Source organism: Salvelinus alpinus, chromosome 15 (assembly GCF_045679555.1).
Source record: "Salvelinus alpinus chromosome 15, SLU_Salpinus.1, whole genome shotgun sequence".
Classification (NCBI taxonomy): Eukaryota; Metazoa; Chordata; class Actinopteri; order Salmoniformes; family Salmonidae; genus Salvelinus; species Salvelinus alpinus.
Genome location: NC_092100.1, coordinates 2,240,433 through 2,265,454, shown reverse-complemented (window position 1 = coordinate 2,265,454; position 25,022 = coordinate 2,240,433). Strand labels below are relative to the sequence as shown.

The following is a 25,022-nucleotide window of genomic DNA, read 5'->3' as shown; positions in this document are numbered from 1 at the left end:
ACCTCAAACTTAGATTTGTCTGTCCATAACACTTTTTTCCAATCTTCCTCTGCCCAATGTCTGTGTTATTTTGCCCATCTTAATCTTTTTTTTTTTTTTACGGTCTGAGATATAGATTTTTCTCCCTCTGCACACATCAACAACAGTCACCCACGAAGCGTCGTTACCCATCGCTCCACAAAAGCCGCTGCCCTTGCAGAGCAAGGGGAACCACTACTTCTAGGTTTCAGAGCAAGTGACGTAACCGACTGAAAGGCTGCTAGCTCACACCACCGCTAACTAGCTAGCCATTTCACATCCGTTACACTAACATAATTGCAAAAGGATTTTCTAATGATCAATTAGCCCTTTAAAATGATAAACTTGGAGAATATAGAATATATTTTTTATTTGTTTAACCCTTTTTTTGGTTACTACATGGTTCCATATGAGTTATTTCATAGTTTTGATGTCTCCACTATTATTCTACAACGTATACAATAGTTAAAATAAAGAAAAAACATTGAATTTGTAGGTGTGTCCAAACAATTGACCGGTACTGTATATGCATTGTGGTGGAGAACTGATCCTAGATCTGTACAAAGGCACAACATCTACAGCAGGAACAACTGTCTGTGTTAGAGAGCACATAAAACGAACTGATCCTAGATCTGTACAAAGGCATAACATCTACAGCAGGAACAACTGTCTGTGTTAAAAGGCCCAGCTGGATTGAATTGAGCTGTTTAAATGACATATTTGAATGTTAAAGGATTTGTTCTGTTTGTCAATACAAGACAGGATCTGTGGAGGCTTGGCCTATTAGTGGTAGATTTGGGGGAGAATTTGACATGTCAGTTGGAATAGTGATAGCTTTTTGGAGAGACCCTTGTCACTACAGCCAATCAGTGAGCAGATTCCCTTCCCCCACATCTCAGGCAGTTCTGTTACTCACAACACTTCCTGCTTTCCTCAACAATGGAAAAGCCCACTGAGATAAAGCCTTGCCATTTTTTACAATTAGGAAATAATATGTCATGTGTTACTCGTACCTCAGCCAGCATTGTGAATGGTTAGGAAATAATATGTCATGTTTTACTCGTACCTCAGCCAGCATTGTGAATGGTTAGGAAATAATATGTCATGTTTTACTCGTACCTCAGCCAGCATTGTGAATGGTTAGGAAATAATATGTCATGTTTTACTCGTACCTCAGCCAGCATTGTGAATGGTTAGGAAATAATATGTCATGTTTTACTCGTACCTCAGCCAGCATTGTGAATGGTTAGGAAATAATATGTCATGTTTTACTCGTACCTCAGCCAGCATTGTGAATGGTTAGGAAATAATATGTTATGATTTACTCGTACCTCAGCCAGCATTGTGAATGGTTAGGAAATAATATGTCATGATTTACTCGTACCTCAGCCAGCATTGTGAATGGTTAGGAAATAATATGTCATGATTTACTCGTACCTCAGCCAGCATAGTGCATGGTTAGGAAATAATATGTCATGTTTTACTCGTACCTCAGCCAGCATTGTGAATGGTTAGGAAATAATATGTCATGTTTTACTCGTACCTCAGCCAGCATTGTGAATGGTTAGGAAATAATATGTCATGTTTTACTCGTACCTCAGCCAGCATTGTGAATGGTTAGGAAATAATATGTTATGATTTACTCGTACCTCAGCCAGCATTGTGAATGGTTAGGAAATAATATGTCATGATTTACTCGTACCTCAGCCAGCATTGTGAATGGTTAGGAAATAATATGTCATGATTTACTCGTACCTCAGCCAGCATTGTGAATGGTTAGGAAATAATATGTCATGTTTTACTCGTACCTCAGCCAGCATTGTGAATGGTTAGGAAATAATATGTCATGTTTTACTCGTACCTCAGCCAGCATTGTGAATGGTTAGGAAATAATATGTCATGTTTTACTCGTACCTCAGCCAGCATTGTGAATGGTTAGGAAATAATATGTTATGATTTACTCGTACCTCAGCCAGCATTGTGAATGGTTAGGAAATAATATGTCATGATTTACTCGTACCTCAGCCAGCATTGTGAATGGTTAGGAAATAATATGTCATGTTTTACTCGTACCTCAGCCAGCATTGTGAATGGTTAGGAAATAATGTCATGTTTTACTCGTACCTCAGCCAGCATTGTGAATGGTTAGGAAATAATATGTCATGTTTTACTCGTACCTCAGCCAGCATTGTGAATGGTTAGGAAATAATATGTTATGATTTACTCGTACCTCAGCCAGCATTGTGAATGGTTAGGAAATAATATGTCATGTTTTACTCGTACCTCAGCCAGCATTGTGAATGGTTAGGAAATAATATGTTATGATTTACTCGTACCTCAGCCAGCATTGTGAATGGTTAGGAAATAATATGTCATGTTTTACTCGTACCTCAGCCAGCATTGTGAATGGTTAGGAAATAATATGTTATGATTTACTCGTACCTCAGCCAGCATTGTGAATGGTTAGGAAATAATATGTTATGATTTACTCGTACCTCAGCCAGCATTGTGAATGGTTAGGAAATAATATGTTATGATTTACTCGTACCTCAGCCAGCATTGTGAATGGTTAGGAAATAATATGTCATGATTTACTCGTACCTCAGCCAGCATAGTGCATGGTTAGGAAATAATATGTCATGTTTTACTCGTACCTCAGCCAGCATTGTGAATGGTGTTTGATGCAGTGACAAACTAGACCATGGCAGTAAATCTAATCATTTAACATTTAAGTCATTTAAGTCATTTAGCAGATGCTCTTATCCAGAGCGACTTACATCTAATACTTAGGTGTTTTTAGTCATGCATGAAAGGTCTGGGGTGGTTCTGTGGTTATAAGTTACTGACCTTGGAATACATTTCTGGCATGCTGGCAGGGTCTGAATCAAACCCAATGACCACCTGGCACACTCCGGGTCTGAATCAAACCCAATGTCCACCTGTCACACTGACAGGGTCTGAATCAAACCCAATGTCCACCTGGCACACTGACAGGGTCTGAATCAAACCCAATGTCCACCTGGCACACTGGCAGGGTCTGAATCAAACCCAATGTCCACCTGGCACACTGACAGGGTCTTAATCAAACCCAATGTCCACCTGTCACACTGACAGGGTCTGAATCAAACCCAATGTTAAGGGGAGGGAAGATTGGTCAAGAGGGTGATGATTATTGTTGTTCTACTGCCTGATTGTTATGCAACAACACTGTTTATAAAAGCTTTGTTAAATCAGCACAACAGTTTTCAGCTGTGCTAACATAATTGCAAAAGGGTTTTCTATTGATCAATTAGCCTTTTAAATGATACACTTGGATTAGCTAACACAACGTGCCATTGGAACACAGCAGTGATTGTTGCTGATAATGGGCCTCTGTACGCCTATGTAGATATTCCATGAAAAAATCTGGCTTTTTCAGCTACAATAGTCATTTACAATATTAACAATGTCTACACTGTATTTCTGAACAATTTGATGTTATTTTAATCGATTTTCTTTAAAAAACAAGTACATTTTCGAAGTGACCCCAAACTTTTGTACGGTAGTATACATCTACATGATGTATTGTTACACCATGTAGGAGCAGCATAGACCTATTCTGTTCATTATATGCATCTACATGATGTATTGTTACACCATGTAGGAGCAGTATAGACCTAGTCTGTTCATTATATACATCTACATGATGTATTGTTACACCATGTAGGAGCAGTATAGACCTAGTCTGTTCATTATATACATCTACATGATGTATTGTTACACCATGTAGGAACAGTATAGACCTATTCTGTTCATTATATACATCTACATGATGTATTCTTACACCATGTAGGAGCAGTGTAGACCTACAGTAGCTAGCTACTTATTTAGATGTAGTATGACTTAATGAAACTGCCTTAAATGTGCTGTAGTAAACCTTTTTTATTCTCACTAATCAATCAACACATTCCTGTCTTTGTATGTCTCAATATAATAGTATTATTTAATTAAATCCATTTAAAACAATCTTTGTCTGTACATAACATATTAATTTTCTTAACTGCGTTTCCCACTCCAGTCAGCAGACGGCGATGTGCGTCTTTCAGGCGACGCTGCCAGCGTGACGTATAATTTAGTGGACGGTTCTTCATAAACATCTCGTCAACCACCTCGGTAGCTTGCTAGCCAACATAGCCGAAAGATTCAAGCTATTTATACGCTTTTGGTCTATATTAGCTATTGTGTTCTAAACACACGTCTGTCGTATCTACTTGTTAACCTATTTAATGTAATACTTGCGTTGTTTTTATTAGTCAGCTATAGTAGCTGGCTGGTTAAGTTAGCACTAGCCTAGTCGCTAATGATAGCTAGCTAGCTAACATCCCCGACCATGAGCTCCCTAAACTACTCCCCTCCTGTTAAAGAAGAGGCTGTCTGCTGGACGGAGAAAGAAGCTCTGGGGCTGAACATTGTCGTGAAAGAGGAGAAGGAAGAAGAGGATGTCACAGTAAAACAAGAAGTAGAGGGTGAGGCTGTTACGGTGAAAGAAGAGGAAGACACGTTCAGAGTAAAAGAGGGGGAGTATGTTATGGTGAAAGAAGAGGAGGAGGATAAAGATGTCGTTTTTGGAGTGAAGAAGGAAGGAGAGATTACTGTCACATTGGAAGATGAAGAGGAGGAGGTAGAAGATCTGAATAACACCAGTAAGTACCGCTTTAAATGTGTTTTTAACTTAGGATATTCGGGGTTCGCTCGTCAATACCTCTTCAACGGAGGGCCATAGGATGATGACTGATATGTCTAGAATCAGACGACTTAGAGAGCAAGCTACCCCTTGTTTTCTTTGTTCCGTTTCCAAAAAGTGACTTAACATATATATTGAGAAGGGTCTATCTGCTGACAACTACTGTGGGATCCCCTCCTTTGTCGTAAGCTCTACACATATTCCTCTCCTTTGATTTCTTAAAAATATTAATTTGAGATATTTAATGTTTTATTTACTACATTTTTGTAGCTTCCTGTCCACATCACATTGAGATCTACAGCCAGTTTGGGTGATGTCACTGATCTCGCTCAGTAACGCCCATTATAATGCTACCAGGGTTTCCGTGACGGGGAAGATTTTAGTTTACTGGCTGTTTTGAGAACTTTACTAGACACATATTGGGTGCATAACCCATTAGGGTTGTTCACCCACGGTGCTCAGAATGACAGAAATCACATTTAGATGAGGGTAATGGATCTGAACAGAACATGGACCTCCTGTAATGAAGCAGTTTGTGCCTTTCGTTTCTGGACAACGGAATAAAGTTGGTATGAAAACCAATAGAAAAGGAGAGAAATGGCATAGTGGTGGGTCTAATATAACAGGAGAGAAATGACATAGTGGTGGGTCTAATATAACAGGAGAGAAATGGCATAGTGGTGGGTCTAATATAACAGGAGAGAAATGACATAGTGGTGGGTCTAATATAACAGGAGAGAAATGGCATAGTGGTGGGTCTAATATAACAGGAGAGAAATGGCATAGTGGTGGGTCTAATATAACAGGAGAGAAATGACATAGTGGTGGGTCCAATAGAACAGGAGAGAAATGACATAGTGGTGGGTCTAATATAACAGGAGAGAAATGACATAGTGGTGGGTCCAATAGAACAGGAGAGAAATGGCATAGTGGTGGGTCTAATATAACAGGAGAGAAATGGCATAGTGGTGGGTCTAATATAACAGGAGAGAAATGACATAGTGGTGGGTCCAATAGAACAGGAGATAAATGACATAGTGGTGGGTCTAATATAGCAGGAGAGAAATGGCATAGTGGTGGATCTAATATAGCAGGAGAGAAATGACATAGTGGTGGGTCCTATAGAACAGGAGAGAAATGGCATAGTGGTGGGTCTAATATAGCAGGAGATAAATGACATAGTGGTGGGTCTAATAGAACAGGAGAGAAATGACATAGTGGTGGGTCCAATATAACAGGAGAGAAATGACATAGTGGTAGGTCCAATAGAACAGCAGAGAAATGACATAGTGGTGGGTCCTATAGAACAGGAGAGAAATGGCATAGTGGTGGGTCTAATAGAACAGGAGAGAAATGTCATAGTGGTGGGTCTAATATAACAGGAGAGAAATGACATAGTGGTGGGTCTAATAGAACAGGAGAGAAATGACATAGTGGTGGGTCCAATATAACAGGAGAGAAATGACATAGTGGTAGGTCCAATAGAACAGGAGAGAAATTACATAGTGGTGGGTCCTATAGAACAGGAGAGAAATGGCATAGTGGTGGGTCTAATAGAACAGGAGAGAAATGGCATAGTGGTGGGTCTAATAGAACAGGAGAGAAATGTCATAGTGGTGGGTCTAATATAACAGGAGAGAAATGACATAGTGGTGGGTCTAATATAACAGGAGAGAAATGACATAGTGGTGGGTCCTATAGAACAGGAGAGAAATGACATAGTGGTGGGTCTAATAGAACAGGAGAGAAATGACATAGTGGTGGGTCTAATAGAACAGGAGAGAAATGACATAGTGGTGGGTCTAATAGAACAGGAGAGAAATGAGAAATGGCATAGTGGTGGGTCTAATAGAACAGGAGAGAAATGAGAAATGGCATAGTGGTGGGTCTAATATAACAGGAGAGAAATGACATAGTGGTGGGTCTAATAGAACAGGAGAGAAATGAGAAATGGCATAGTGGTGGGTCTAATAGAACAGGAGAGAAATGAGAAATGGCATAGTGGTGGGTCTAATAGAACAGGAGAGAAATGAGAAATGGCATAGTGGTGGGTCTAATAGAACAGGAGAGAAATGAGAAATGACATAGTGGTGGGTCCTATAGAACATGAGAGAAATGACATAGTGGTGGGTCTAATAGAACAGGAGAGAAATGGCATAGTGGTGGGTCTAATAGAACAGGAGAGAAATTACATAGTGGTGGGTCTAATAGAACAGGAGAGATATGACATAGTGGTGGGTCTAATATAACAGGAGAGAAATGGCATAGTGGTGGGTCTAATAGAACAGGAGAGAAATTACATAGTGGTGGGTCTAATAGAACAGGAGAGATATGACATAGTGGTGGGTCTAATATAACAGGAGAGAAATGGCATAGTGGTGGGTCTAATAGAACAGGAGAGAAATGACATAGTGGTGGGTCTAATAGAACAGGAGAGATATGACATAGTGGTGGGTCCAATAGAACACGAGAGAAATGGCATAGTGGTGGGTCCTATAGAATAGGAGAGAATTGGCATAGTGGTGGGTCTAATAGAACAGGAGAGAAATGACAGTGGTGGGTCTAATATATCAGGAGAGAAATGACATAGTGGTGTGTCTAATAGAACAGGAGAGAAATGACATAGTGGTGGGTCTAATATATCAGGAGAGAAATGACATAGTGGTGTGTCTAATAGAACAGGAGAGAAATGACATAGTGGTGGGTCTAATATATCAGGAGAGAAATGACATAGTGGTGGGTCTAATAGAAGAGGAGAGAAATGACAGTGGTGGGTCTAATAGAACAGGAGAGAAATGACATAGTGGTGGGTCTAATATATCAGGAGAGAAATGGCATAGTGGTGGGTCTAATAGAACAGGAGAGAAATGACATAGTGGTGGGTCCTATAGAACAGGAGAGAAATGACATAGTGGTGGGTTCAGTAGAACAGGAGAGAAATGGCATAATGGCGGGTCCTATAGAACAGGAGAGAAATGACATAGTGGTGGGTCTATTATAACAGGAGAGAAATGGCATAGTGGTGGGTCCAATATAACAGGAGAGAAATGACATAGTGGTGGGTCCAATATAACAGGAGAGAAATGACATAGTGGTGGGTCCTATAGAACAGGAGAGAAATGACATAGTGGTGGGTTCAGTAGAACAGGAGAGAAATGGCATAGTGGCGGGTCCTATAGAACAGGAGAGAAATGACATAGTGGTGGGTCTATTATAACAGGAGAGAAATGGCATAGTGGTGGGTCCTATAGAACAGGAGAGAAATGACATAGTGGTGGGTCTATTATAACAGGAGAGAAATGGCATAGTGGTGGGTCCAATATAACAGGAGAGATATGACATAGTGGTGGGTCCAATAGAACACGAGAGAAATGGCATAGTGGTGGGTCCTATAGAATAGGAGAGAAATGACATAGTGGTGGGTTCAGTAGAACAGGAGAGAAATGGCATAGTGATGTGTCCTATAGAACAGGAGAGAAATGACATAGTGGTGGGTCTAATAGAACAGGAGAGAAATGGCATAGTGGTGGGTCTAATAGAACAGGAGAGAAATGGCATAGTGGTGGGTCTAATAGAACAGGAGAGAAATGACATAGTGGTGGGTCTAATAGAACAGGAGAGATATGACATAGTGGTGGGTCCAATAGAACACGAGAGAAATGGCATAGTGGTGGGTCCTATAGAATAGGAGAGAATTGGCATAGTGGTGGGTCTAATAGAACAGGAGAGAAATGACATAGTGGTGGGTCTAATAGAACAGGAGAGAAATGACATAGTGGTGGGTCCAATAGAACAGGAGAGAAATGACATAGTGGTGGGTCCGATAGAACAGGAGAGAAATGGCATAGTGGTGGGTCTAATAGAACAGGAGAGAAATGGCATAGTGGTGGGTCTAATAGAACAGGAGAGAAATGACATAGTGGTGGGTCCAATAGAACAGGAGAGAAATGACATAGTGGTGGGTCCTATAGAACAGGAGAGAAATGGCATAGTGGTGGGTCTAATAGAACAGGAGAGAAATGTCATAGTGGTGGGTCTAATATAACAGGAGAGAAATGACATAGTGGTGGGTCTAATAGAACAGGAGAGAAATGACATAGTGGTGGGTCCAATATAACAGGAGAGAAATAACATAGTGGTGGGTCCAATAGAACAGGAGAGAAATGACATAGTGGTGGGTCCTATAGAACAGGAGAGAAATGGCATAGTGGTGGGTCTAATAGAACAGGAGAGGAATGGCATAGTGGTGGGTCTAATAGAACAGGAGAGAAATGTCATAGTGGTGGGTCTAATATAACAGGAGAGAAATGACATAGTGGTGGGTCTAATATAACAGGAGAGAAATGACATAGTGGTGGGTCCTATAGAACAGGAGAGAAATGACATAGTGGTGGGTCTAATAGAACAGGAGAGAAATGACATAGTGGTGGGTCTAATAGAACAGGAGAGAAATGACATAGTGGTGGGTCTAATAGAACAGGAGAGAAATGACATAGTGGTGGGTCTAATAGAACAGGAGAGAAATGAGAAATGGCATAGTGGTGGGTCTAATAGAACAGGAGAGAAATGACATAGTGGTGGGTCTAATAGAACAGGAGAGAAATGAGAAATGGCATAGTGGTGGGTCTAATAGAACAGGAGAGAAATGACATAGTGGTGGGTCCTAATAGAACAGGAGAGAAATGACATAGTGGTGGGTCTAATAGAACAGGAGAGAAATGGCATAGTGGTGGGTCTAATAGAACAGGAGAGAAATGACATAGTGGTGGGTCTAATAGAACAGGAGAGATATGACATAGTGGTGGGTCTAATAGAACAGGAGAGAAATGGCATAGTGGTGGGTCTAATAGAACAGGAGAGAAATGTCATAGTGGTGGGTCTAATATAACAGGAGAGAAATGACATAGTGGTGGGTCTAATATAACAGGAGAGAAATGACATAGTGGTGGGTCTAATATAACAGGAGAGAAATGACATAGTGGTGGGTCCTATAGAACAGGAGAGAAATGACATAGTGGTGGGTCTAATAGAACAGGAGAGAAATGAGAAATGACATAGTGGTGGGTCTAATATAACAGGAGAGAAATGACATAGTGGTGGGTCTAATAGAACAGGAGAGAAATGACATAGTGGTGGGTCTAATAGAACAGGAGAGAAATGACATAGTGGTGGGTCTAATAGAACAGGAGAGAAATGAGAAATGACATAGTGGTGGGTCTAATAGAACAGGAGAGAAATGACATAGTGGTGGGTCTAATAGAACAGGAGAGAAATGACATAGTGGTGGGTCTAATAGAACAGGAGAGAAATGACATAGTGGTGGGTCTAATAGAACAGGAGAGAAATGACATAGTGGTGGGTCTAATATAACAGGAGAGAAATGACATAGTGGTGGGTCTAATAGAACAGGAGAGAAATGACATAGTGGTGGGTCTAATAGAACAGGAGAGAAATGAGAAATGGCATAGTGGTGGGTCTAATAGAACAGGAGAGAAATGACATAGTGGTGGGTCTAATAGAACAGGAGAGAAATGAGAAATGACATAGTGGTGGGTCTAATATAACAGGAGAGAAATGACATAGTGGTGGGTCCTAATAGAACAGGAGAGAAATGACATAGTGGTGGGTCCTAATAGAACAGGAGAGAAATTACATAGTGGTGGGTCTCAGTAGAACAGGAGAGAAATGGCATAGTGGTAGGTCCAATAGAACAGGAGAGAAATGACATAGTGGTGGGTCTAATAGAACAGGAGAGAAATGGCATAGTGGTGGGTCTAATAGAACAGGAGAGAAATGGCATAGTGGTGGGTCTAATAGAACAGGAGAGAAATGACATAGTGGTGGGTCTAATAGAACAGGAGAGATATGACATAGTGGTGGGTCCAATAGAACATGAGAGAAATGGCATAGTGGTGGGTCCTATAGAATAGGAGAGAATTGGCATAGTGGTGGGTCTAATAGAACAGGAGAGAAATGACATAGTGGTGGGTCTAATAGAACAGGAGAGAAATGACATAGTGGTGGGTCCAATAGAACAGGAGAGAAATGACATAGTGGTGGGTCCTAATAGAACAGGAGAGAAATGACATAGTGGTGGGTCTAATATAACAGGAGAGAAATGACATAGTGGTGGGTCTAATATAACAGGAGAGAAATGACATAGTGGTGGGTCTAATAGAACAGGAGAGAAATGACATAGTGGTGGGTCTAATAGAACAGGAGAGAAATGACATAGTGGTGGGTCTAATAGAACAGGAAATGAGAAATGGCATAGTGGTGGGTCTAATAGAACAGGAGAGAAATGACATAGTGGTGGGTCTAATATAACAGGAGAGAAATGACATAGTGGTGGGTCTAATAGAACAGGAGAGAAATGACATACTGGTGGGTCTAATAGGACAGGAGAGAAATGAGAAATGGCATAGTGGTGGGTCTAATAGAACAGGAGAGAAATGACATAGTGGTGGGTCTAATAGAACAGGAGAGAAATGAGAAATGACATAGTGGTGGGTCTAATATAACAGGAGAGAAATGACATAGTGGTGGGTCCTATAGAACATGAGAGAAATGACATAGTGGTGGGTCCTATAGAACAGGAGAGAAATTACATAGTGGTGGGTTCAGTAGAACAGGAGAGAAATGGCATAGTGGTAGGTCCAATAGAACAGGAGAGAAATGACATAGTGGTGGGTCTAATAGAACAGGAGAGAAATGGCATAGTGGTGGGTCTAATAGAACAGGAGAGAAATGGCATAGTGGTGGGTCTAATAGAACAGGAGAGAAATGACATAGTGGTGGGTCTAATAGAACAGGAGAGATATGACATAGTGGTGGGTCCAATAGAACACGAGAGAAATGGCATAGTGGTGGGTCCTATAGAATAGGAGAGAATTGGCATAGTGGTGGGTCTAATAGAACAGGAGAGAAATGACATAGTGGTGGGTCTAATAGAACAGGAGAGAAATGACATAGTGGTGGGTCCAATAGAACAGGAGAGAAATGACATAGTGGTGGGTCCTATAGAACAGGAGAGAAATGGCATAGTGGTGGGTCTAATAGAACAGGAGAGAAATGTCATAGTGGTGGGTCTAATATAACAGGAGAGAAATGACATAGTGGTGGGTCTAATAGAACAGGAGAGAAATGACATAGTGGTGGGTCCAATATAACAGGAGAGAAATAACATAGTGGTAGGTCCAATAGAACAGGAGAGAAATGACATAGTGGTGGGTCCTATAGAACAGGAGAGAAATGGCATAGTGGTGGGTCTAATAGAACAGGAGAGAAATGGCATAGTGGTGGGTCTAATAGAACAGGAGAGAAATGGCATAGTGGTGGGTCTAATATAACAGGAGAGAAATGACATAGTGGTGGGTCTAATATAACAGGAGAGAAATGACATAGTGGTGGGTCCTATAGAACAGGAGAGAAATGACATAGTGGTGGGTCTAATAGAACAGGAGAGAAATGAGAAATGACATAGTGGTGGGTCTAATATAACAGGAGAGAAATGACATAGTGGTGGGTCTAATAGAACAGGAGAGAAATGACATAGTGGTGGGTCTAATAGAACAGGAGAGAAATGAGAAATGGCATAGTGGTGGGTCTAATAGAACAGGAGAGAAATGAGAAATGGCATAGTGGTGGGTCTAATAGAACAGGAGAGAAATGACATAGTGGTGGGTCTAATAGAACAGGAGAGAAATGAGAAATGGCATAGTGGTGGGTCTAATATAACAGGAGAGAAATGACATAGTGGTGGGTCTAATAGAACAGGAGAGAAATGACATAGTGGTGGGTCTAATAGAACAGGAGAGAAATGGCATAGTGGTGGGTCTAATAGAACAGGAGAGAAATGACATAGTGGTGGGTCTAATAGAACAGGAGAGATATGACATAGTGGTGGGTCTAATAGAACAGGAGAGAAATGGCATAGTGGTGGGTCTAATAGAACAGGAGAGAAATGTCATAGTGGTGGGTCTAATATAACAGGAGAGAAATGACATAGTGGTGGGTCTAATATAACAGGTGAGAAATGACATAGTGGTGGGTCCTATAGAACAGGAGAGAAATGACATAGTGGTGGGTCTAATAGAACAGGAGAGAAATGAGAAATGACATAGTGGTGGGTCTAATAGAACAGGAGAGAAATGACATAGTGGTGGGTCTAATAGAACAGGAGAGAAATGACATAGTGGTGGGTCTAATAGAACAGGAGAGAAATGAGAAATGACATAGTGGTGGGTCTAATAGAACAGGAGAGAAATGACATAGTGGTGGGTCTAATAGAACAGGAGAGAAATGACATAGTGGTGGGTCTAATAGAACAGGAGAGAAATGAGAAATGGCATAGTGGTGGGTCTAATAGAACAGGAGAGAAATGACATAGTGGTGGGTCTAATATAACAGGAGAGAAATGACATAGTGGTGGGTCTAATAGAACAGGAGAGAAATGACATAGTGGTGGGTCTAATAGGACAGGAGAGAAATGAGAAATGGCATAGTGGTGGGTCTAATAGAACAGGAGAGAAATGACATAGTGGTGGGTCTAATAGAACAGGAGAGAAATGAGAAATGACATAGTGGTGGGTCTAATATAACAGGAGAGAAATGACATAGTGGTGGGTCCTATAGAACATGAGAGAAATGACATAGTGGTGGGTCCTATAGAACAGGAGAGAAATTACATAGTGGTGGGTTCAGTAGAACAGGAGAGAAATGGCATAGTGGTAGGTCCAATAGAACAGGAGAGAAATGACATAGTGGTGGGTCTAATAGAACAGGAGAGAAATGACATAGTGGTGGGTCTAATAGAACAGGAGAGAAATGAGAAATGACATAGTGGTGGGTCTAATATAACAGGAGAGAAATGACATAGTGGTGGGTCCTATAGAACATGAGAGAAATGACATAGTGGTGGGTCCTATAGAACAGGAGAGAAATTACATAGTGGTGGGTTCAGTAGAACAGGAGAGAAATGGCATAGTGGTAGGTCCAATAGAACAGGAGAGAAATGACATAGTGGTGGGTCTAATATAACAGCAGAGAAATGACATAGTGGTGGGTCCTATAGAACATGAGAGAAATGACATAGTGGTGGGTCCTATAGAACAGGAGAGAAATGACATAGTGGTGGGTTCAGTAGAACAGGAGAGAAATGGCATAGTGATGTGTCCTATAGAACAGGAGAAAAATCACATAGTGGTGGGTCCTATAGAACAGGAGGGAAATGACATAGTGGTGGGTCTAATATAACAGGAGAGAAATGGCATAGTGGTGGGTCCAATATAACAGGAGAGAAATGACATAGTGGTGGGTCCTATAGAACAGGAGAGAAATGACATAGTGGTGGGTCTAATAGAACAGGAGAGATATGACATAGTGGTGGGTCTAATATAACAGGAGAGAAATGGCATAGTGGTGGGTCTAATAGAACAGGAGAGAAATGACATAGTGGTGGGTCTAATAGAACAGGAGAGATATGACATAGTGGTGGGTCCAATAGAACACGAGAGAAATGGCATAGTGGTGGGTTCAGTAGAACAGGAGAGAAATGGCATAGTGGCGGGTCTAATAGAACAGGAGAGAAATGACATAGTGGTGGGTCCTATAGAACAGGAGAGAAATTACATAGTGGTGGGTCTAATAGAACAGGAGAGATATGACATAGTGGTGGGTCTAATATAACAGGAGAGAAATGGCATAGTGGTGGGTCTAATAGAACAGGAGAGAAATGACATAGTGGTGGGTCTAATAGAACAGGAGAGATATGACATAGTGGTGGGTCCAATAGAACACGAGAAAAATGGCATAGTGGTGGGTCCTATAGAATAGGAGAGAATTGGCATAGTGGTGGGTCTAATAGAACAGGAGAGAAATGACAGTGGTGGGTCTAATAGAACAGGAGAGAAATGACAGTGGTGGGTCTAATATATCAGGAGAGAAATGACATAGTGGTGTGTCTAATAGAACAGGAGAGAAATGACATAGTGGTGGGTCTAATATATCAGGAGAGAAATGACATAGTGGTGTGTCTAATAGAACAGGAGAGAAATGACATAGTGGTGGGTCTAATATATCAGGAGAGAAATGACATAGTGGTGGGTCTAATAGAAGAGGAGAGAAATGACAGTGGTGGGTCTAATAGAACAGGAGAGAAATGTCATAGTGGTGGGTCTAATATAACAGGAGAGAAATGACATAGTGGTGGGTCTAATATAACAGGAGAGAAATGACATAGTGGTGGGTCCTATAGAACAGGAGAGAAATGACATAGTGGTGGGTCTAATAGAACAGGAGAGAAATGAGAAATGACATAGTGGTGGGTCTAATATAACAGGAGAGAAATGACATAGTGGTGGGTCTAATAGAACAGGAGAGAAATGACATAGTGGTGGGTCTAATAGAACAGGAGAGAAATGAGAAATGGCATAGTGGTGGGTCTAATAGAACAGGAGAGAAATGACATAGTGGTGGGTCTAATAGAACAGGAGAGATATGACATAGTGGTGGGTCTAATAGAACAGGAGAGAAATGACATAGTGGTGGGTCTAATAGAACAGGAGAGAAATGACATAGTGGTGGGTCTAATAGAACAGGAGAGAAATGAGAAATGACATAGTGGTGGGTCTAATATAACAGGAGAGAAATGACATAGTGGTGGGTCTAATAGAACAGGAGAGAAATGAGAAATGACATAGTGGTGGGTCTAATATAACAGGAGAGAAATGACATAGTGGTGGGTCTAATAGAACAGGAGAGAAATGACATAGTGGTGGGTCTAATAGAACAGGAGAGAAATGGCATAGTGGTGGGTCTAATAGAACAGGAGAGAAATGACATAGTGGTGGGTCTAATAGAACAGGAGAGATATGACATAGTGGTGGGTCTAATAGAACAGGAGAGAAATGGCATAGTGGTGGGTCTAATAGAACAGGAGAGAAATGTCATAGTGGTGGGTCTAATATAACAGGAGAGAAATGACATAGTGGTAGGTCTAATATAACAGGAGAGAAATGACATAGTGGTGGGTCCTATAGAACAGGAGAGAAATGACATAGTGGTGGGTCTAATAGAACAGGAGAGAAATGAGAAATGACATAGTGGTGGGTCTAATATAACAGGAGAGAAATGACATAGTGGTGGGTCTAATAGAACAGGAGAGAAATGACATAGTGGTGGGTCTAATAGAACAGGAGAGAAATGAGAAATGACATAGTGGTGGGTCTAATATAACAGTAGAGAAATGTCATAGTGGTGGGTCCTATAGAACATGAGAGAAATGACATAGTGGTGGGTCCTATAGAACAGGAGAGAAATTACATAGTGGTGGGTTCAGTAGAACAGGAGAGAAATGGCATAGTGGTAGGTCCAATAGAACAGGAGAGAAATGACATAGTGGTGGGTCTAATAGAACAGGAGAGAAATGACATAGTGGTGGGTCTAATAGAACAGGAGAGAAATGAGAAATGACATAGTGGTGGGTCTAATATAACAGCAGAGAAATGACATAGTGGTGGGTCCTATAGAACATGAGAGAAATGACATAGTGGTGGGTCCTATAGAACAGGAGAGAAATGACATAGTGGTGGGTTCAGTAGAACAGGAGAGAAATGGCATAGTGATGTGTCCTATAGAACAGGAGAAAAATCACATAGTGGTGGGTCCTATAGAACAGGAGGGAAATGACATAGTGGTGGGTTCAGTAGAACAGGAGAGAAATGGCATAGTGGCGGGTCCTATAGAACAGGAGAGAAATGACATAGTGGTGGGTCTAATATAACAGGAGAGAAATGGCATAGTGGTGGGTCCAATAGAACAGGAGAGAAATGACATAGTGGTGGGTCCTATAGAACAGGAGAGAAATGACATAGTGGTGGGTCTAATAGAACAGGAGAGATATGACATAGTGGTGGGTCTAATATAACAGGAGAGAAATGGCATAGTGGTGGGTCTAATAGAACAGGAGAGAAATGACATAGTGGTGGGTCTAATAGAACAGGAGAGAAATGACATAGTGGTGGGTCTAATAGAACAGGAGAGAAATGACATAGTGGTGGGTTCAGTAGAACAGGAGAGAAATGGCATAGTGGTGGGTCTAATATAACAGGAGAGAAATGGCATAGTGGTGGGTCCAATATAACAGGAGAGAAATGACATAGTGGTGGGTTCAGTAGAACAGGAGAGAAATGGCATAGTGGCGGGTCTAATAGAACAGGAGAGAAATTACATAGTGGTGGGTCCTATAGAACAGGAGAGAAATTACATAGTGGTGGGTCTAATAGAACAGGAGAGATATGACATAGTGGTGGGTCTAATATAACAGGAGAGAAATGGCATAGTGGTGGGTCTAATAGAACAGGAGAGAAATGACATAGTGGTGGGTCTAATAGAACAGGAGAGATATGACATAGTGGTGGGTCCAATAGAACACGAGAGAAATGGCATAGTGGTGGGTCCTATAGAATAGGAGAGAATTGGCATAGTGGTGGGTCTAATAGAACAGGAGAGAAATGACAGTGGTGGGTCTAATAGAACAGGAGAGAAATGACAGTGGTGGGTCTAATATATCAGGAGAGAAATGACATAGTGGTGTGTCTAATAGAACAGGAGAGAAATGACATAGTGGTGGGTCTAATATATCAGGAGAGAAATGACATAGTGGTGTGTCTAATAGAACAGGAGAGAAATGACATAGTGGTGGGTCTAATATATCAGGAGAGAAATGACATAGTGGTGGGTCTAATAGAAGAGGAGAGAAATGACAGTGGTGGGTCTAATAGAACAGGAGAGAAATGACAGTGGTGGGTCTAATATATCAGGAGAGAAATGGCATAGTGGTGGGTCTAATAGAACAGGAGAGAAATGACATAGTGGTGGGTCCTATAGAACAGGAGAGAAATGACATAGTGGTGGGTTCAGTAGAACAGGAGAGAAATGGCATAATGGCGGGTCCTATAGAACAGGAGAGAAATGACATAGTGGTGGGTCTATTATAACAGGAGAGAAATGGCATAGTGGTGGGTCCAATATAACAGGAGAGAAATGACATAGTGGTGGGTCCAATATAACAGGAGAGAAATGACATAGTGGTGGGTCCTATAGAACAGGAGAGAAATGACATAGTGGTGGGTTCAGTAGAAAAGGAGAGAAATGGCATAGTGATGTGTCCTATAGAACAGGAGAGAAATGACATAGTGGTGGGTCTAATAGAACAGGAGAGAAATGGCATAGTGGTGGGTCTAATAGAACAGGAGAGAAATGGCATAGTGGTGGGTCTAATAGAACAGGAGAGAAATGACATAGTGGTGGGTCTAATAGAACAGGAGAGATATGACATAGTGGTGGGTCCAATAGAACATGAGAGAAATGGCATAGTGGTGGGTCCTATAGAATAGGAGAGAATTGGCATAGTGGTGGGTCTAATAGAACAGGAGAGAAATGACATAGTGGTGGGTCTAATAGAACAGGAGAGAAATGACATAGTGGTGGGTCTAATATATCAGGAGAGAAATGACATAGTGGTGTGTCTAATAGAACAGGAGAGAAATGACATAGTGGTGGGTCTAATATATCAGGAGAGAAATGACATAGTGGTGGGTCTAATAGAAGAGGAGAGAAATGACAGTGGTGGGTCTAATAGAACAGGAGAGAAATGACATAGTGGTGGGTCTAATATATCAGGAGAGAAATGGCATAGTGGTGGGTCTAATAGAACAGGAGAGAAATGACATAGTGGTGGGTCCTATAGAACAGGAGAGAAATGACATAGTGGTGGGTCCTATAGAACAGGAGAGAAATTACATAGTGGTGGGTCTAATATAGCAGGAGAGAAATGACATAGTGGTGGGTCTAATAGAACAGGAGAGAAATGACATAGTGGTGGGTCTAATATAGCAGGAGAGAAATGACATAGTGGTGGGTCTAATAGAACAGGAGAGAAATGACATAGTGGTGGGTCTAATATAACAGGAGAGAAATGACATAGTGGTAGGTCTAATATAACAGGAGAGAAATGACATAGTGGTGGGTCTAATATAACAGGAGAGAAATGACATAGTGGTGGGTCTAATATAACAGGAGAGAAATGACATAGTGGTGGGTCTAATATAACAGGAGAGAAATGACATAGTGGTGGGTCTAATAGAACAGGAGAGAAATGACATAGTGGTGGGTCTAATAGAACAGGAGAGAAATGACATAGTGTTGGGTCTAATAGAACAGGAGAGAAATGACATAGTGTTGGGTCTAATAGAACAGGAGAGAAATGACATAGTGGTGAGTCTAATAAAACAGGAGAGAAATGACATAGTGGTGGGTCTAATAGAACAGGAGAGAAATGACATAGTGGTGGGTCCAAAGAACAGGAGAGAAATGACATAGTGGTGGGTCCTATAGAACAGGAGAGAAATGACATAGTGGTGGGTCTAATAGAACAGGAGAGAAATGACATAGTGTTGGGTCTAATAGAACAGGAGAGAAATGACATAGTGTTGGGTCTAATAGAACAGGAGAGAAATGACATAGTGGTGAGTCTAATAGAACAGGAGAGAAATGACATAGTGGTGGGTCTAATATAACAGGAGAGAAATGGCATAGTGGTGGGTCTAATAGAACAGGAGAGAAATGACATAGTGGTGGGTCCAAAGAACAGGAGAGAAATGACATAGTGGTGGGTCCTATAGAACAGGAGAGAAATGACATAGTGGTGGGTTTAATAGAACAGGAGAGAAATTACATAGTGGTGGGTCTAATATATCAGGAGAGAAATGACATAGTGGTGTGTCTAATAGAACAGGAGAGAAATGACATAGTGGTGGGTCTAATATATCAGGAGAGAAATGACATAGTGGTGGGTCTAATAGAAGAGGAGAGAAATGACAGTGGTGGGTCTAATAGAACAGGAGAGAAATGACATAGTGGTGGGTCTAATATATCAGGAGAGAAATGGCATAGTGGTGGGTCTAATAGAACAGGAGAGAAATGACATAGTGGTGGGTCCTATAGAACAGGAGAGAAATGACATAGTGGTGGGTCCTATAGAACAGGAGAGAAATTACATAGTGGTGGGTCTAATATAGCAGGAGAGAAATGACATAGTGGTGGGTCTAATAGAACAGGAGAGAAATGACATAGTGGTGGGTCTAATATAGCAGGAGAGAAATGACATAGTGGTGGGTCTAATAGAACAGGAGAGAAATGACATAGTGGTGGGTCTAATATAACAGGAGAGAAATGACATAGTGGTAGGTCTAATATAACAGGAGAGAAATGAGAAATGACATAGTGGTGGGTCTAATATAACAGCAGAGAAATGACATAGTGGTGGGTCCTATAGAACATGAGAGAAATGACATAGTGGTGGGTCCTATAGAACAGGAGAGAAATGACATAGTGGTGGGTTCAGTAGAACAGGAGAGAAATGGCATAGTGATGTGTCCTATAGAACAGGAGAAAAATCACATAGTGGTGGGTCCTATAGAACAGGAGGGAAATGACATAGTGGTGGGTTCAGTAGAACAGGAGAGAAATGGCATAGTGGCGGGTCCTATAGAACAGGAGAGAAATGACATAGTGGTGGGTCTAATATAACAGGAGAGAAATGGCATAGTGGTGGGTCCAATATAACAGGAGAGAAATGACATAGTGGTGGGTCCTATAGAACAGGAGAGAAATGACATAGTGGTGGGTCTAATAGAACAGGAGAGATATGACATAGTGGTGGGTCTAATATAACAGGAGAGAAATGGCATAGTGGTGGGTCTAATAGAACAGGAGAGAAATGACATAGTGGTGGGTCTAATAGAACAGGAGAGAAATGACATAGTGGTGGGTCTAATAGAACAGGAGAGAAATGACATAGTGGTGGGTTCAGTAGAACAGGAGAGAAATGGCATAGTGGTGGGTCTAATATAACAGGAGAGAAATGGCATAGTGGTGGGTCCAATATAACAGGAGAGAAATGACATAGTGGTGGGTTCAGTAGAACAGGAGAGAAATGGCATAGTGGCGGGTCTAATAGAACAGGAGAGAAATTACATAGTGGTGGGTCCTATAGAACAGGAGAGAAATTACATAGTGGTGGGTCTAATAGAACAGGAGAGATATGACATAGTGGTGGGTCTAATATAACAGGAGAGAAATGGCATAGTGGTGGGTCTAATAGAACAGGAGAGAAATGACATAGTGGTGGGTCTAATAGAACAGGAGAGATATGACATAGTGGTGGGTCCAATAGAACACGAGAGAAATGGCATAGTGGTGGGTCCTATAGAATAGGAGAGAATTGGCATAGTGGTGGGTCTAATAGAACAGGAGAGAAATGACAGTGGTGGGTCTAATAGAACAGGAGAGAAATGACAGTGGTGGGTCTAATATATCAGGAGAGAAATGACATAGTGGTGTGTCTAATAGAACAGGAGAGAAATGACATAGTGGTGGGTCTAATATATCAGGAGAGAAATGACATAGTGGTGTGTCTAATAGAACAGGAGAGAAATGACATAGTGGTGGGTCTAATATATCAGGAGAGAAATGACATAGTGGTGGGTCTAATAGAAGAGGAGAGAAATGACAGTGGTGGGTCTAATAGAACAGGAGAGAAATGACAGTGGTGGGTCTAATATATCAGGAGAGAAATGGCATAGTGGTGGGTCTAATAGAACAGGAGAGAAATGACATAGTGGTGGGTCCTATAGAACAGGAGAGAAATGACATAGTGGTGGGTTCAGTAGAACAGGAGAGAAATGGCATAATGGCGGGTCCTATAGAACAGGAGAGAAATGACATAGTGGTGGGTCTATTATAACAGGAGAGAAATGGCATAGTGGTGGGTCCAATATAACAGGAGAGAAATGACATAGTGGTGGGTCCAATATAACAGGAGAGAAATGACATAGTGGTGGGTCCTATAGAACAGGAGAGAAATGACATAGTGGTGGGTTCAGTAGAACAGGAGAGAAATGGCATAGTGATGTGTCCTATAGAACAGGAGAGAAATGACATAGTGGTGGGTCTAATAGAACAGGAGAGAAATGGCATAGTGGTGGGTCTAATAGAACAGGAGAGAAATGGCATAGTGGTGGGTCTAATAGAACAGGAGAGAAATGACATAGTGGTGGGTCTAATAGAACAGGAGAGATATGACATAGTGGTGGGTCCAATAGAACATGAGAGAAATGGCATAGTGGTGGGTCCTATAGAATAGGAGAGAATTGGCATAATGGTGGGTCTAATAGAACAGGAGAGAAATGACATAGTGGTGGGTCTAATAGAACAGGAGAGAAATGACATAGTGGTGGGTCTAATATATCAGGAGAGAAATGACATAGTGGTGTGTCTAATAGAACAGGAGAGAAATGACATAGTGGTGGGTCTAATATATCAGGAGAGAAATGACATAGTGGTGGGTCTAATAGAAGAGGAGAGAAATGACAGTGGTGGGTCTAATAGAACAGGAGAGAAATGACATAGTGGTGGGTCTAATATATCAGGAGAGAAATGGCATAGTGGTGGGTCTAATAGAACAGGAGAGAAATGACATAGTGGTGGGTCCTATAGAACAGGAGAGAAATGACATAGTGGTGGGTCCTATAGAACAGGAGAGAAATTACATAGTGGTGGGTCTAATATAGCAGGAGAGAAATGACATAGTGGTGGGTCTAATAGAACAGGAGAGAAATGACATAGTGGTGGGTCTAATATAGCAGGAGAGAAATGACATAGTGGTGGGTCTAATAGAACAGGAGAGAAATGACATAGTGGTGGGTCTAATATAACAGGAGAGAAATGACATAGTGGTAGGTCTAATATAACAGGAGAGAAATGACATAGTGGTGGGTCTAATATAACAGGAGAGAAATGACATAGTGGTGGGTCTAATATAACAGGAGAGAAATGACATAGTGGTGGGTCTAATATAACAGGAGAGAAATGACATAGTGGTGGGTCTAATAGAACAGGAGAGAAATGACATAGTGGTGGGTCTAATAGAACAGGAGAGAAATGACATAGTGTTGGGTCTAATAGAACAGGAGAGAAATGACATAGTGTTGGGTCTAATAGAACAGGAGAGAAATGACATAGTGGTGAGTCTAATAAAACAGGAGAGAAATGACATAGTGGTGGGTCTAATATAACAGGAGAGAAATGGCATAGTGGTGGGTCCTAATAGAACAGGAGAGAAATGACATAGTGGTGGGTCCAATAGAACAGGAGAGAAATGACATAGTGGTGGGTCCTATAGAACAGGAGAGAAATGACATAGTGTTGGGTCTAATAGAACAGGAGAGAAATGACATAGTGTTGGGTCTAATAGAACAGGAGAGAAATGACATAGTGGTGAGTCTAATAGAACAGGAGAGAAATGACATAGTGGTGGGTCTAATATAACAGGAGAGAAATGGCATAGTGGTGGGTCTAATAGAACAGGAGAGAAATGACATAGTGGTGGGTCCAAAGAACAGGAGAGAAATGACATAGTGGTGGGTCCTATAGAACAGGAGAGAAATGACATAGTGGTGGGTCTAATAGAACAGGAGAGAAATGACATAGTGGTGGGTCTAATATATCAGGAGAGAAATGACATAGTGGTGTGTCTAATAGAACAGGAGAGAAATGACATAGTGGTGGGTCTAATATATCAGGAGAGAAATGACATAGTGGTGGGTCCTATAGAACAGGAGAGAAATGACAGTGGTGGGTTCAGTAGAACAGGAGAGAAATGACATAGTGATGTGTCCTATAGAACAGGAGAAAAATCACATAGTGGTGGGTCCTATAGAACAGGAGAGAAATGACATAGTGGTGGGTTCAGTAGAACAGGAGAGAAATGGCATAGTGGCGGGTCCTATAGAACAGGAGAGAAATGACATAGTGGTGGGTCTAATATAACAGGAGAGAAATGGCATAGTGGTGGGTCCAATATAACAGGAGAGAAATGACATAGTGGTGGGTCCTATAGAACAGGAGAGAAATGACATAGTGGTGGGTCTAATAGAACAGGAGAGATATGACATAGTGGTGGGTCTAATATAACAGGAGAGAAATGGCATAGTGGTGGGTCTAATAGAACAGGAGAGAAATGACATAGTGGTGGGTCTAATAGAACAGGAGAGAAATGACATAGTGGTGGGTCTAATAGAACAGGAGAGAAATGACATAGTGGTGGGTTCAGTAGAACAGGAGAGAAATGGCATAGTGGTGGGTCTAATATAACAGGAGAGAAATGGCATAGTGGTGGGTCCAATATAACAGGAGAGAAATGACATAGTGGTGGGTTCAGTAGAACAGGAGAGAAATGGCATAGTGGCGGGTCTAATAGAACAGGAGAGAAATTACATAGTGGTGGGTCCTATAGAACAGGAGAGAAATTACATAGTGGTGGGTCTAATAGAACAGGAGAGATATGACATAGTGGTGGGTCTAATATAACAGGAGAGAAATGGCATAGTGGTGGGTCTAATAGAACAGGAGAGAAATGACATAGTGGTGGGTCTAATAGAACAGGAGAGATATGACATAGTGGTGGGTCCAATAGAACACGAGAGAAATGGCATAGTGGTGGGTCCTATAGAATAGGAGAGAATTGGCATAGTGGTGGGTCTAATAGAACAGGAGAGAAATGACAGTGGTGGGTCTAATAGAACAGGAGAGAAATGACAGTGGTGGGTCTAATATATCAGGAGAGAAATGACATAGTGGTGTGTCTAATAGAACAGGAGAGAAATGACATAGTGGTGGGTCTAATATATCAGGAGAGAAATGACATAGTGGTGTGTCTAATAGAACAGGAGAGAAATGACATAGTGGTGGGTCTAATATATCAGGAGAGAAATGACATAGTGGTGGGTCTAATAGAAGAGGAGAGAAATGACAGTGGTGGGTCTAATAGAACAGGAGAGAAATGACAGTGGTGGGTCTAATATATCAGGAGAGAAATGGCATAGTGGTGGGTCTAATAGAACAGGAGAGAAATGACATAGTGGTGGGTCCTATAGAACAGGAGAGAAATGACATAGTGGTGGGTTCAGTAGAACAGGAGAGAAATGGCATAATGGCGGGTCCTATAGAACAGGAGAGAAATGACATAGTGGTGGGTCTATTATAACAGGAGAGAAATGGCATAGTGGTGGGTCCAATATAACAGGAGAGAAATGACATAGTGGTGGGTCCAATATAACAGGAGAGAAATGACATAGTGGTGGGTCCTATAGAACAGGAGAGAAATGACATAGTGGTGGGTTCAGTAGAACAGGAGAGAAATGGCATAGTGATGTGTCCT

General features: G+C 41.4%; 1 protein-coding gene across 2 annotated transcripts in view; it reads left to right on the top strand.

Moving 5' to 3' along the window:
- The first annotated feature begins 4,100 nt into the window (after positions 1 to 4,100).
- LOC139539376 (oocyte zinc finger protein XlCOF19-like) overlaps positions 4,101 to 25,022 on the top strand; it is a 77,085-nt gene continuing 56,163 nt past the window's right edge. The window contains exon 1 of one of the 2 annotated variants that reach the window (XR_011667925.1): positions 4,101 to 4,700. Coding sequence is in view for 1 of the 2 variants with exons in the window: in XM_071342250.1 (XP_071198351.1) it covers positions 4,388 to 4,700 (313 nt within the window). In the remaining variant the exon portion in view is untranslated. The remainder of the gene's footprint in view (positions 4,701 to 25,022) is intronic. The other variant, XM_071342250.1, reaches the window with a different exon arrangement.